Source organism: Pteropus alecto, unplaced genomic scaffold (genome assembly GCF_000325575.1).
Source record: "Pteropus alecto unplaced genomic scaffold, ASM32557v1 scaffold7, whole genome shotgun sequence".
Lineage (NCBI taxonomy): Eukaryota > Metazoa > Chordata > Mammalia > Chiroptera > Pteropodidae > Pteropus > Pteropus alecto.
Genome location: NW_006494614.1, coordinates 32,763,730 through 32,778,338, shown reverse-complemented (window position 1 = coordinate 32,778,338; position 14,609 = coordinate 32,763,730). Strand labels below are relative to the sequence as shown.

General features: G+C 36.9%; 1 protein-coding gene and 1 long non-coding RNA gene across 2 annotated transcripts in view; one reads left to right on the top strand and one right to left on the bottom strand.

Moving 5' to 3' along the window:
* Window positions 1-13,233, bottom strand: part of LOC112474583 — an 18,287-nt gene extending 5,054 nt beyond the window's left edge. Inside the window, exons 1-3 of the long non-coding RNA XR_003044424.1 lie at window positions 12,870-13,233; window positions 11,356-11,460; window positions 59-134 (exon numbers count right to left, since the gene is read on the bottom strand). This is a non-coding gene — a long non-coding RNA (uncharacterized LOC112474583). The remainder of the gene's footprint in view (window positions 1-58; window positions 135-11,355; window positions 11,461-12,869) is intronic.
* A 378-nt stretch (window positions 13,234-13,611) lies between these two features.
* Window positions 13,612-14,609, top strand: part of LRRC1 (leucine rich repeat containing 1) — a 118,340-nt gene continuing 117,342 nt past the window's right edge. The window contains exon 1 of the mRNA XM_006926431.3: window positions 13,612-14,036. Coding sequence (XP_006926493.1) covers window positions 13,878-14,036 — 159 coding nt within the window. The 5' untranslated portion in view covers window positions 13,612-13,877. The remainder of the gene's footprint in view (window positions 14,037-14,609) is intronic.

The following is a 14,609-nucleotide window of genomic DNA, read 5'->3' as shown; positions in this document are numbered from 1 at the left end:
TTAAAAAAAAAAAAAAAAGGATCTGCTTCCAAGTTCACTCTTGTAGCTGTTGACATACCTTAGGAGATCTGCTTCCACGCATACTCATGTGAGTCTTTCCACAGGGCTGTCACAGGCCATGGCAACTGATTTTCCTGAGAGAAAGCAATCCAAGAGAGAGTCAGAGAGAGCACCCAACATGGAAGCCACAGTCTTTTACAATCAAACCTCGCAAGGACATCACATGACTTTTGCTGTAATTTTATTCATTGGAAGCAAGTCACTAAGTCCAGTTAACATTCAAGAGGAGGAAATAATAAAAGAACATGAATACTAAAATGTTGAGATCTTCGGGGCCATATTAGTCTGCCTACTACACAATTTCAACAGTCTTATAAAGCTAGCCTGAGATTGTGATTAAGTCCAATCATATTTCATTACTTGTATAGAAGTTAGTCTCGTCTTTATATAAGGAACTTACACATATTGAGAACATAAACATTGCTTAGCAGAGTAACTGGCTTTATGAGAAATAAAGCTTCAACATAATCCACAATATAAAGACAATAACAGTAATGACTTCATTTGCATAGTCTTACAAGTTATCACACCATTTGTATCTTTTAATTTCAACTCTATGAGTAATTATATTTTTCCTCTGAGTTGGTTTATTTCTTAAAAACCATTTTCCCTTTGACTCTCTACTTGGTACATTCTCTACTTCCTCCTCTTTGGTGTGTAGATGCACAGACAGACAGACAGACACAGACAGACACACACACACACACACACACTCATACGTATACTCCAACTTCCTTCTTCAGGGAGTGCCAAAGGTCAGGTAGGTAGTCAAGGTGAAATATAAATATTACTCCCAGCTCTTATTTGAAGGGAAACTTGTTTATTATTCTCAACTAAGTCACAGTGTACTCCAGCCACCTCCCCAGAGCAGTGTCCTGCCTGTCTCCTCTTTCTCCTTTCTCCTGCTGACTGTCCTTCAGCCTCTCAAAAGAGACTGATATAAATAAAATTTGATATTTGTATTCTTTCATGTTTTAAAAAAAGGATTATATAAATACTAAAGTATATATGATGTAATTAGTAAATATATCATAAACATTAAATAAGTACTATAAATATTAAATTTTTATTGTATAAATCTTAAAACATGTATTTTATGTAAATACTACCTAATTGGAGATTAAGAAGGTAGATCTAACAATGATGGTTTGACATTTTGTGTTCTTCCATTTCTAGGAATTACTGAGAGTCTTTTTTTTATTAGAGATAGTATTTAATCATTGTGTTGTCTATGAACGCCAATAACTCTATTAAACTTAACAATTTCTGCTTTTGAAGTATTCTTTCTCAGTAGAGAGAAATGAAGAGCCAGATGAGTAGATAAGGAAAGGAATAAAGGGGCTATGAGCAGGTAAATATTCAGAGGCAAATAGATTTGATGATGACAGTCACATTGGAAAGAGGAAAAATGAAAATGGAAAAATTGAGACGCACTGGCTGTGAATCATGAAGAGAAATGTTTACAAAAATAAAAACCTGATAAGATCATTTATTTATAATGGTCTTTGTGCCATTTACTTTTGCTAAAAGGTACACCAAACAGAATATTTTGAGAAAGAAGAACTATAGCCCCTTCAGAGTGAAGATTCTTATTTTCACGTTAAGAAAATAAATTTTTTTACAACAAATTGATGCTTTTCTAAAACATTTCTCTCTTTTATTTTGTGGGGGAAAATGGGAACTAAGGAAAATTTGTTAGTTGACCCAATAATGGAAAAAGTAAGAATACATTAGAATTGAGGAGACCTCTGGGTGTTTCTGAAATAAAGAAATACAATTGAATAAAATCTAAGTATTGTATTTTTGAATATATATATGTACATACCTCATATACTTATTGTTTTATTAGTAATATAATTGGGAAATGAAAATAAGCTATCTGGCACTCTTATTTAAACAGTGAAAAAAATTTACTGTAATTGTCAGCTTGGAAGTTCAGTTTTCTTTCTTATCTTCAGAAAAGCTTTATTGAAGTTCTGGTTTAAGTTGGCAACATAGGAGGTTCCTTAACTCATCTCCTCTCCTAGATACACTAAATCTATGGCTACATACTGACCAATTTCTTCTGAAAGGAATCCAAAAACTAGCTGAATGACTCCTACACATTGAGTGAGTGAGAAAATACCCATATTAAAATGGATCTTGGCACACCCTTAATCACTGGAGCCACTAAGAACAAAGAAGTTTACTTGAACAATCACAAAGGTTAGAGATATGACCAAGAGCTCAGGCCAGGGTGGACAATAAGGTTACTCTCTTACATAAGACCACTTCGTCAAGACCGAAAGAGGTGGCTGTTTAATCTAATGCACAGAAATCAGTACAGAGGGTCAAGAAAAATGGAGAAATAGAGGAATATGTTCCAAACAAATGGCAAGATAAAACTCCAGAAACAGACCTTAATGAAACAGAGATAAGTGATTTACCTGATAGAGTTCAAAATAATAGTCAGAAATTCTTACCAATGTCAGGAAAACAATGCATAACAAAGTGAGAATTTCAATAAAGAGAGAAAAGATTAGGGAGGAACAAAAAGAAATTACTGAGTTGAAGAATACAATAATTAAACTGAAAATTCAATTGAGGAGTTCGACAGAAGATTAGATGAAGTGAAAGATAGAATCAGAGAACTTAATGACAGGGCAGTGGAATTCATCCAATTAGAGGAGCAAAAAGAAACTAGAATAAAGATAGCTTAAAGGACTTATGAGAAAACATCAAGCATACTAATTTTCACATTATAGAGGTTCCAGAATAAGAAGAGAGAATGAGGAGAAAACTTACTTGAAAAATAGAAACTGAAAACTTCCCTAACCTGGGGAATGAAATGGATATCCAGATGCAGGAAGCCCAGAGAGTTCTAAAGAAGATGAATCCAAAAAGACTCACACCAAGACACATTGCACAGTTGACCCTTGAACAGTGCAGGGATTGAGATGCTGACCCTTTGCACAGTCAAAAATCTGTGTATAACTTTGACTCCCTGAAAACTTTACTGATAGCCTACTGTTGCCCAGAAGCCTTATTGATAACATAAACAGTTAAATGATGCATATATTTATATTATATACTGTATTCTTATAATAAAGTAAGTGAGAGAAAAGAAAATGTTACTAAAATCATAAGGAGAGAAAATATATCTACAGTATTTATTGAAAAAAATCCACATATTAGTGGACCCACACAGTTCAAAGCCATGTTGTTCAAGAGTCAACTGTAATTAAATTGTCAAACGTTAAAGACAAGGAAAAAACTATTAAAAACAGCAAGAGAAAAATAACTTGTTATTTACAAGGGAATTCTCATAAGACTGACATCAAAATTTTCAGCAGAAACTTTGTAGGCCAGAAAATAGTGGTACGATATGTTCTAAATGCTGGGGGGAAAAAAGCTGCCAATCAAGAATACTCTGCCTGGCAAAGTCGTCCTTTAGATGTGAAGAAGAGATAAAGAATTTTCTAGACAAGCATAAGCTGAAGGACTACATCACCATTAGACCAGCCTTACAAGAAATGTTAAAGAGACTAATTGAGCTGAAAGAAAAAGCACTAATTAATAACAGGAAAATATATAAAAGTATAAATCTCATTGGTAAAGGTAAACATATAGTTAAATTCAGAATAATCTAATGTTGTAAGGAAGTAGTTAACCACTTATACATCTGGGGTGAAGGCTAAAAGAAAAACGTATTAAAATAACTGTAACTATAATAATTCATTAAAGAATACAGAAGATAAAAAGATGTACATTGTGACATCGAAGACAAAAAATGTAGGGGGTAGAGAGTAAAAATGTGGAGCTTTAGAATATGTTCAAATTTGAGCTGTTATCAGCTAAAAATAGACTGTTACATTTTATATAAGCCTCATGGTAATCAAAAAGCAAAAACCTAAAGTAGTTACACCAAAAGTAAAGACAAAGGAATCTATAACACCATAGAAAACCATCAAATCATAAAGGAAAAGAGCAAAAGAAGAGAAAAGGAAAAAAGAAATTACAAAACAGCTAGATAACAATTAACAAAGTGGCAACAGTAAGTCAATACCTATAAATAATTACTTTAAATGTAAATGAACTAAATTACCTAATCAAAGACATAAAGTGGCTGTGTGGATTAAAAAGTAAGACCCAAAATATGCTGCCTACAAGAGACTCACGTCAGCTTTAAGGACACATACAGACTTGAAAATGAAAAAATGAACAAAGACATTCAATGCAAATGGAAACCAAAAACACAGGGGTGGCAATACTTATATCAGACAAAACAGACTTTAAGCCAAAGACTGTAATGAGAGAAAAACAAGGTCATTATACAATGATAAAAAATGCATGCAACATGAGAGCACCTAAATATATAAAGCAAATACTAACATACCTAATGGGAGAAATAGCAACACAATAATAGAGTACTTCAATATATTTAACAATGGATAAATCATCCAGACAATCAGTAAGGAAACACTGGATTTAAACTATATGTTAGATCAGACAGACTAACAGACATTTAGAGAACATTCTATCCAACAGCATCGGAATACACATTCTTGTCAAGCAAACAATATTCTCCAGTTTTCATCATCTGTTAGGCTATGAAACAAATCTTAATAAATTTAAGAAGACAGAAATCAAAGCAGTATCTTTTCCAACCATAATGATATGAAATTAGAAACAATTAGAAAAAGATAACTGGAAAATTCACAAATATGTGCATATTAAACATGCTACTAAACATATAATGGGTCAAAGAAGAAATCGAAAGAAAATTTAAAAATTACTTGAGACAAATGAAAATGGACATACAGCATACCAAAAAATATGGGATACAGCAAAAGCAATTCTATGACGGAAATTCATAGTAATAAATACTGACAAGTAATTAAAAAGATCTCAAATAAACAACCTACCTTTACACCTAAAGGAGCTAGAAAAAGAAGAAAAATGAGGTCCAAAGTTAGAATACAGGAAATAACAAAGATCAGAGCAGAAATAAAAGAAATAGAAACTAAAAACACAACAGAAAAGATGAATGAAAGTAAGAGCTAGCTTTCTGAAAAAAAAAAAAAAAAGATAGACATACCTTTAGCTAGACTTACCAAAAAAAGAGAACTCAAAATTATAAATGAAAAAGGAGACACTACAACTGATACCACAGAAATAAAATGGATCATAAGAGATTGCTATAAACAATTACAGGTCAAAAGATTGGATAACCTAAAAGAAATGGATAAATTCCTAGGAACGTACAACCTACCAAGACTGAATCATGAAGAAATGGAATGTCTGAAGAGACCAATTACTAGTAAGAAAATTGAACCAGTATTCAAAACCTCTCAACGAACAAAAGTCCAGGACTAGGTGGCTTCACTGTTGAATTCCACCAAACATTTAAAAAGAATACCAGTCCTTTACAAACTCTCTCAAACAAACAAACAAACAAACAAACAGACAGACAGACAAACAAACAAATGGAAGAGGATGGAACACTTCCAGACTCATTTTATGAAGCCGCCATTACCCTGATACCAAAACCAGAAGGGACACAAGAAAAAAAAAATTACATATCCTTGGTGAACATAGATATAAAAACCCTCAACAAAATATTATCAAACCAAATTCAATAATACTTTAAAAGGATTATACACCATAATTAAGTAGGATTTACTCCAGTGATGCAAGGACGGTTCAATATCTGCATATCAATCAATGTGATATATCACATTAACGAAATGAAGAAAAAATCATATGATAAATCTCAATAGGTGCAGAAAAAAGCATTTGACAAAATTCGACATTTATTTATTACAAAACCTCTCTCAACAAACGGTGTAATCACCATGATGTATGTTTTAAACATCTTTTAATTTTATATGTCCATTACATCTCAATAAAGATGAATTTTTTTAAATAAAAACTTTTTTTCAATAACTTCACATTTTATTCTGACAAAGTTTTAAAGGTGTTATTTTTCCAATCTAGTTTGTACCGATTTTATAGATGGTGCAAACTTTACTGGAGAATCATGATATCTTCTAGGCTTATTTTAGTTAACTGATCAACATACTTTTATTATTAGTAGTAGTACTTGAAATGTCTGGATGGTGCTGCTCATTAGATGGAGCACAGTTCTGCTTATTGATATCCTTTTCTCTTATTTTCAGGAAGTAGGTCTTGGACTTCAGTGAAGACTAAGTGTTCGTATTGATTTAATTTATATTATAGGAAGCATAACTATAAAATAAGAGAGTTATAAGAAAAAGCTGGTCTATATGATCTTAAATAAATGAAGCATCTGTTTATTTAAATGATTAAAAACACATTTTGATCAATTAAGATGTATGCTCATGGCTCTTTTAAACTATAAACCATTATACAATGTAAAGCATTGCTATAACCCGAGAAAAAACTGCTTGTGAGCCACCTCTGAGCTTGACTCCACATGTTTCTGTTTCATTGGAGAAAGAGAGTGTAAAGCTGAGATAGAGGCCTGGAAAAAGATGGGTTCGGTGGCAGGTGCAGTTTTGGCTGGGCCCCTCTAGTACAATCTCTTATTATAAAGTTCAAATACTTTACAGTCTCATTTCTACCAATCTAATTATTTTATAGTTTATACAAACAAAGCACTCAAATGGTAGGCTTCTTTTGGCTGGTAACAGAAAGGAATATTGACAATGTCTAATGCCTAATGTGTAGTTTTCTGCAGTACAGAAAGATCTTTCCACTACATTAACTCACAATTTTTTCTACAGCTTTTTGAGAGTGATATATTTCAATCCTTTTGTAGAAATAAAGAAAATGAATATTGGAATTAATATGCTTCATCCAAGATCTCATCCCTAGTAGTAGCAGATGCAAAAATTCAATGCTAGATTATGAATTCTTTATACCACTCCCACATAAGTGATCTGTTTAGCTCATTTCCACAAAGGCAAAATGTTGTTCAATATTTGAATCATCATTCACACATTTATTAGGAGACTGAGAAAAATGGAAAAGCAGATAAAACTCAGATTGCTCATTTGTAACTTCTCTGAATGAAGGAGTAGATTGAAATCTTTGTAATATGAAATTTTGGATTGCTCACATACTACTACAATTTGTGAAGCTGAATAAATAAGTGATTATAATTAATAAAAGGCAGGGAATAGTGTTTTTTCTTTCACTAATGATTGAGTAGTTACTGTCATATCAACCTTCCCACAGATAACAATGATGACAAAACAACAATTATATGAAGGTATCGGAGAGTGACCAAAAGCAAGGAGAAACTGAAGGGAGTCTATGCTTGGGAGGAGGGAATAACGATCGGTAAATTTCAGTTTTCGTGGCTTTGACAAGCATAGCCACTATATAGAATGGATAAAATTTAATGTAGAAATTAACCAGCTAATGTTTAGAGCAGTCTGACTGGCTTGAGGAACCACAGGTGATTGGGGTGACCGTGGTAGCTGGAAAGTAAGAGGGGGAAACTTTAGAAGAGATTGAGTGAGAGTAGAAGTTCCAAATTCTGCCTATAAACTTCATCCATATCTCTGGCTGACCACTTAATTATGAATAGTAGTTCATCTTCCAAGCAGCTCAGTAAAGAATAACCGAAAACAAAATTTCAGCTGCCACCTACTACAGAGAAAATAAGATGCTATGGACTCCATATTTGTGCCACACCTCCCAGCTTATATATTTAAATGTAATCCCCAATGTAATGGTATCTGGAGGTAGAGCCTTTGGAAAGTGATTAAGTCATGAGGGTACAACCTTCATGTAGGGGATTGGCGCCCTCATAAAAGAGACCTCAAAGAGCTCCCTTGTCCCCTTTTAATATATGAGGACACACTGAAAAGACCATCATCTATGAATCAGGAGGCAAGTTCTCACCTGACACCAAATCGATTAGTGACTTCATCTTATACTTCCAGCCTCCAGAACTGTGAGAAATAAATTTCAGTTGCTTGTAAATCACTCAGTATATGGTATTTTTGTTATTAGCAGCCTGAATGGACTAAGGCATAATAGTTAAGAGCTGGTTTTCATCCAAGCTGACTGTGTGCTAAAACGAAACAAAAAATTGATACTCTTTGGAGCTATATAATAGAATCCAGAAACTTTATCATTCATAATATCATCCAAGATACAATTCAAAATTATTAGACATGTGAAGAGACAGGAAAATGTGACCCATACTTAAAAGAAAAGGCAATCAAGGGGACTAACTCTGAGATGACTCAGGTGCTGGAATTAGCATACAGGAGTTTAAAAGAGCTACTATAACTATTACTGGGTATGTAAAGGAACATATACTTAATAAATAAATTAATAGGAAATCTTAACAGAGAAATAGAAACTACATAAAAAAAGAGAACCAAATGGAAATTTTATAGCTAAAAAATACATTATCTAAAGTTGTATTTCATATGGGCTTAATAGTAGCTTGAGATGATAGAAGAAAAAAACCAGTAAACTTGAATCTAGATCAATATATATCATTCAATCTGAAGAAAAGAGAGAAGAAAACAGTGGGGGTACGGGGAGAAGTAGAATCTCAAGTATAGGTGGGCAATACCAAAAAGTGTAACATCTGTAAAATTGTGTATCAAAAGGGAAAAAGGGAAAATGGGGCAAAAAAATTTGAGGAATCAATGGCTGAAAATATCCTAAATTTAGTGAAAGTTATAAGTTTTTAGAGTCAAGATTCAGTAAATTCCAATCTAGATACAGACATATATTAATCAAATTGCTAAAAACCAAAGATAAAGAGAAAATCTTGAAAGACAGAAAAAAAATGACACATTACATACAAGTTAGCACCAATGTGAAATATTGCTGATTTCTCATAAGAAACAATGAAAATCAGAAAAAAAATGGATCATTTTTAGAATGCTAAAAGAAAATATTATTAACCTAGATTTCTATATCCACTGAAAATGTCCTTAAAGAATTAAGATGAAATAAAGACACTTCAGATTAAACTAAGAGAATTGTTGCCAACAGATCTTCACTGAAAGGTAAAGAGAAATGAAATCAGGTAAGAATGAAGAATACTGGAAATAATAAACATGTGAGTAAATATAAATGACTATTTTTTCCTTATTTCTTTAAAATACATATGAATGTTTAGAGAAAAAATATAAAATGTTGTTGTGGAGATTATAACATATGGAAATGTAATACATATGAAAACTATAAAATAAAGGACCAGAGAGGTGGCAAATGATCCTAGATAATTATAAGGGTCTTATGTTTTACATTAATGAATATATTTACCCTAAATAAACTGGAATTTTAAGTATGCATATTGTAATCCCTAGAACAACAACTACAGCTAGCCAATAGACAAAACGGGATTATAAAATATGTTGATTTACTCAAAAGAATGTGAGAAAGGAAGAACAGAGGAACAAAAATCAGAGGTACAAACAGAAAACAAATGATAAAATTATAGACTTAATTTGACCATATCAATAATTATATAAAATGTATATGGGCTAAAAATTCCAAATAAAAAACAAGGGATGAAGGATAGAATTTTAATTTAATAGTAACAAGAAATCAGAGGTATTTTAAGGTTGTGACTTTGGTTCTAATTATAAAGGTTGTTGAATTCTAAACTAATTTACCCATAAGATTTTGTGTAGGCTCTCAAGTTTCTTGAATGGTTTGGGTGTCCTTCCCTTAGAGTTGGATACATAATCTCTAGAAAATATCACTGAATTGAAGTTTGGAGAAGCTGAGACTGGGGTCTGAGTACTTCCTCTCCCAGAGGGGTTTGGGATTCTTATGCAAATTTCTTTCTAGTATCCAGCATTGCCTGATTGACTCAAGTGACTATGGGACAAAAGAGATCAGCCTCTCTAGATTAAGAAAAAATAGTACTATGACTGTTACAATTTCCTTGATAACTGCCTGTCTTCCAGTAAGACGGAAAGCTTTGTATATTTCCTTTTTGTCTCTCCATCAGGTGAACCCAGTGCCTGGCTTTTAGTAGGCATTCAACAAATACATAACACATCATGGCCTAGCCTTAGAAGTAATTTATGACTGCCTATTGGATACATTTACCTATCTACCATTTGTTAACTTTTAAAATTAATTTTATTGATGTACAAATTTTATATAATAAAAGGTTCTTATTTTAAGTGTACAGTTTGATAACTTTAATAAATATATATACCCATATAACCACCACAATAAAGATATAGAGTATTTCTAATACTCCAAAAAGTTCCCTCATGCTTTTTGCCATTAATCTTTTCCCCATTTCCTCCCAACCCATGGCTGTAGGTACCCATTGATTTATGTTGTATTAGTTTGCATTTTCTAAACTATATAGACAGACAGACGGACACTAACAGACAGACAGAAAAATGGAATCACATAGTATGTATTCTTTTGTGTCTGGCCTCTTTTGCTCAGCATGTGTCTGAGACTCATCCTCATTGTTATATGTATTAGTAGTTTGTTCCTTTTTATTGTTGTTATTCCATTGTTTAGATATAATACATTTTGTTTATTCATTCATCTTTTCATAACTATTTGATTGTTTCCAGTTTTTAGCTATTAGTAACAAAATTGTTATCAACATTTATAAACAAGCCTTTGTACAGACATATTTTTTCTGTGTGTGTGTGTGTGTGTGTGTGTGTGTGTGTGTTTAAATTCTTAGGGGTAGAATGGCTTGATCATTAGGGTAGGTATATGCTTATAAAAATTTCCAAACTGTATTCCAAAAGTAGTTTTACCATTTTACACTCCCACTAGCAGTGCATAAGTTTCAGTTTCTCCATATCTTCAGTGATACTTGAGACTGTCAATCTTTTTATCTTTAGTGGTGCCTCAATTTAAAATTCACATGCTCAAATCTCTGAACCCCCATTCGGCCCCTTTCTTAAGAGCTATCACTTTGGACTTTCGCTATTAATGACAACAATCATGCTCAAAAAATTAATGGTAGAACAACATTAATTAAACATTTATCATTCTCCTAACTTAAGAGTGTAAATTTTGCGAGGTCAAGACCTATTTGGTTTCCTGTATCTAGCACAATGCATGGTATACAGTGTGCACATTTATTAGTTATCTGTTGCTTATTATAAATAGCCCCAAATCTTAACAGCTTAAAATAACAAACATTCATTGTTTCACACAATTTCTGAGGGTTAGGAATCCAGGAGCAGCTTACTTAGTGCAGTGGTTCTGTGTCAAGGTCTATTATGAGATTGCTGTTAAGCTATTGGCTGGTGTTACAGTCATTTGAAGGGTTGTCTGGGGCTAAAAGATTGACTTCCAAGATTATTCACTCACATGACTATTGGCAAGAGGTCTCAGTTCCTTGCTGGCTATTGTTGGCAGTCCTCAATTCCTTGCCATGTGGTCATCTCCATTGGGCTTCTCAACAGCAGCTGGTTTCTCCAAAGTGAGTGATTGGAGGGAGATAAAGATAGAAGTTGATTATAGACTAATCAGGAGACAGGAATTGTTGGGGGCCATCGAGAAGGCTGGCTGACACAGTGCACAGTGAATATTCATTGACTGAACCGACGTGTGCCTGAAACTCTCCTAAGCACTTTACTTACACCATCCCATTTAATCCTGATAACCCATGGACCATTGTCCTCATTTGAGATGATGAAATTGAGGTTTGTAAAAGTTAAGCAATCTGTCCAATTCTACAAAGCCATTAGGTGGCAGACCCAAAGTTTAAAGCCAGACCTCTCGAACCCTAAAGGCTGTAAAAAATTGTTTACACTGAAAATAATATATTGCACTACTCAAAAAGAACTTGATTTAGATGATCTTTTAAATTTTGCTTATATCGAGTGTCACTCATTTGTATGTAGGAAAGAAACTAGAAATTACATCAACAAGGAAACCCTAAAATTCTTCAAGAGGGTAAAAAATTGGTTCCATATTTTCCAGTTAAGGTTATTTTCATTTTTTCTCTCTTACCAGACTAATGTTTCAGATTCTTGGCAGATCCTTGGAAACAAAGAAAGTCAAGAATTCTGCCACTGACTTCCCACAGAGTAAACATAAGTTTGCTGACCATTGAGTGTGCATATGGCACTGTTGCAGGGATCTACAAAGCAAGTGAGACAGTTCCTGTTGTCCAAGAGGTGACAGTTTCCTTGAGATTAAGGTGATTTAAAAATAATTGTAACACAAGGAAGTGTAAGCACCATGGACAGGCCCACAGGGACTACTTATTGAGGTTTGAATTTTTTAGAAAGACCAGCTACGTCTTTAAAACACATTTGGTGTTTATTAAAAAGTCTTGTGTGATAATCCCTGTAAGTCAATAGAAGATTAAGATGAGGGAGCTAGGACTTCTTTATTTTTATTATTATTTTTAAAGCAGTTGGAAAACTTGTAAAGACAGTGACTTGTTTACCATAGCAGATTCAGTATCTCAGTCAGGAACCACAGTTTTCCACTAACGGTAGCATGATATGGGTTCCTGGAATGCAAGAATGAAGAAGGGTGGCTAAGGTTCAAAGACTGGATAGCCTTTCCTTAGAATGTAGGGATCAAACCAGGTCAAGAGAGAGAGTGAAGTGGGTAAGGCAATGAACATAGCCTAGGGATTGCCTGGATTTAAAGAGTTAATGTGATAATGCTGGAGCAGAAATGAAAAGGACAAGGCAGTGGTACTCAGATCCATCCTCACTGGGATGCAGACAACAGGAGCTGGAAGGAAGATGCTCACTAGGCAGTCCAGGGCGACCTGCCCCACCTCCCCCACTTATCCCTCCACACCAGCCCAGACTGGTCGTCGGGGGCCAAATATCTGGCCAGGAGGAACAGGCTCAGAAACTCACCTTTGCCAGCTCATTTTTACATTTGGGCTCCTGATGGGGTGCATCCATATCTATGAGAATCTCGCAGACTGTACCCCCTATGCTTTTGGTGGCATGGGAAGACTACCTCTTACTACGTTTATAAACAATGATAACTGAAGACGTGTTCCCAGGTTACAGAGCCTGCAGGCGGTGCTCGCGGGCCAGAAGGCACGGCAAGGGCCGGGCCGCTGTGCAGGGCTCACACTTCTGGAACTTCTGTGAACAGCGAGCACACAAGCGATCAACAAAGCAGCAGCAAAGGCGGTGGAGACCAGCCCCCTACCCCCCCATCCCCGCAAAGCACGGCGCATTCCGTAGGTCGGGGTGCTCACTGCGCGCAAGGTACGCTTTGGGGCAGTCCTGCCTGACCCCGGAAGAGAAAGTTGTGTTGGGGAAGGGGAGCAAAGAGAAGAGAGCGAGTTGAGTAAAACTTAAAATCAAAGTTGTTCTGCTCCCCTCAGACTGTCTTCTCCTCCCCCTACTCCCCGCTCATCTTTGCACTAGTCTCCTTCAGAGTCTGACTTCTTCAGAGGGACTGACGCTCCTTAAGTTCCAGTCCGAGTTGGGGGACAGTTGAGCACCGGGCCCGCAGGTTCCTAGACCCTCTCCCGATCCAGGTCGCTGGGAAAACCCGGAGCGGAGCAGCCCCCTGCCGGGAAACGCCCTCGGCGCACGCCCACTGACGCGCATGCTCAGTCGCGCGGCGGCAGCGAGTAGGAAGCTCTGCGCGGTAGTAGCAGCAGCGGCGGCGGCTAGACTGGAGGGTGGGACGGGGCGCACCGACTGGCGGGCGGGGGCTCTGGGACGAGGCTGCGGCTCCCGCCGGAGGTTCCTGGGAGTGTTTGGGACCGCGAAGCTCTGCGCGAGGAGCGAGTGAGCACGGGAAGCAACGAACGCGGAGTGGACTGCGGGAGGAGCGGAGCCGCCGGGCGGAGCGGGCTCGGAGCCCGGGTCTCCGCGGCTCGGGACCCGGCGGCGGGGGTGGCGATGTTCCACTGCATCCCCCTGTGGCGGTGCAACCGTCATGTGGAGACCATCGACAAGCGCCACTGCTCGCTGGTCTACGTCCCGGAGGAGATCTTCCGCTACGCCCGCAGTCTTGAGGAGCTACTGCTGGACGCCAACCAGCTCCGCGAGCTGCCGGAGGTGAGTGTCCGGCCTCACCTGAGCGCCGCCCTGGGGGAGCGCGGCCGACTCTGGCCAGCCCTCGCCCTCTCTCCCCTTTTCTCTAGTCCCCTTGCGTCTCATTTGTCCCGTTTTCCATCTTCAGACTGGGCCGGCAGGTCCCGCAGGAACCACCTCTACCTGCATTCACCTGCTTCTTTCTCCTCCTCCCCTTCCTCGGTAAAAGTTTCTTTTCATTTTATTCAAAGCATCTTGATGTTTTCCAGGTAGTCACTAGAGCCTGTGCGATTTGGGGAAACATTCTGGGCTGATGAGTAGTTTAGATACATGTCTAGGTAGTAACACCTGGCACTTGTATCCGGGCAGGTAAGGAGCCAGGTAGCTTGAGCTGTTTCCTGCTAGAAGGACCGACCACGGCATCCCGCTCCCGGGGCTAGTTCCCTCACCCTACATTCCCCGACCACCATCTGGGCACTGTCTCCCCTTTGACCAGGGCAGGTCCCGGAGAGGTAGTGCGCAAGTGAGCCGCATTATCTTGGCATCTTGCGAGGAATGTGCTCTGGGCCTTATCGCTGGTGAGTGGTGCTCGGAAGA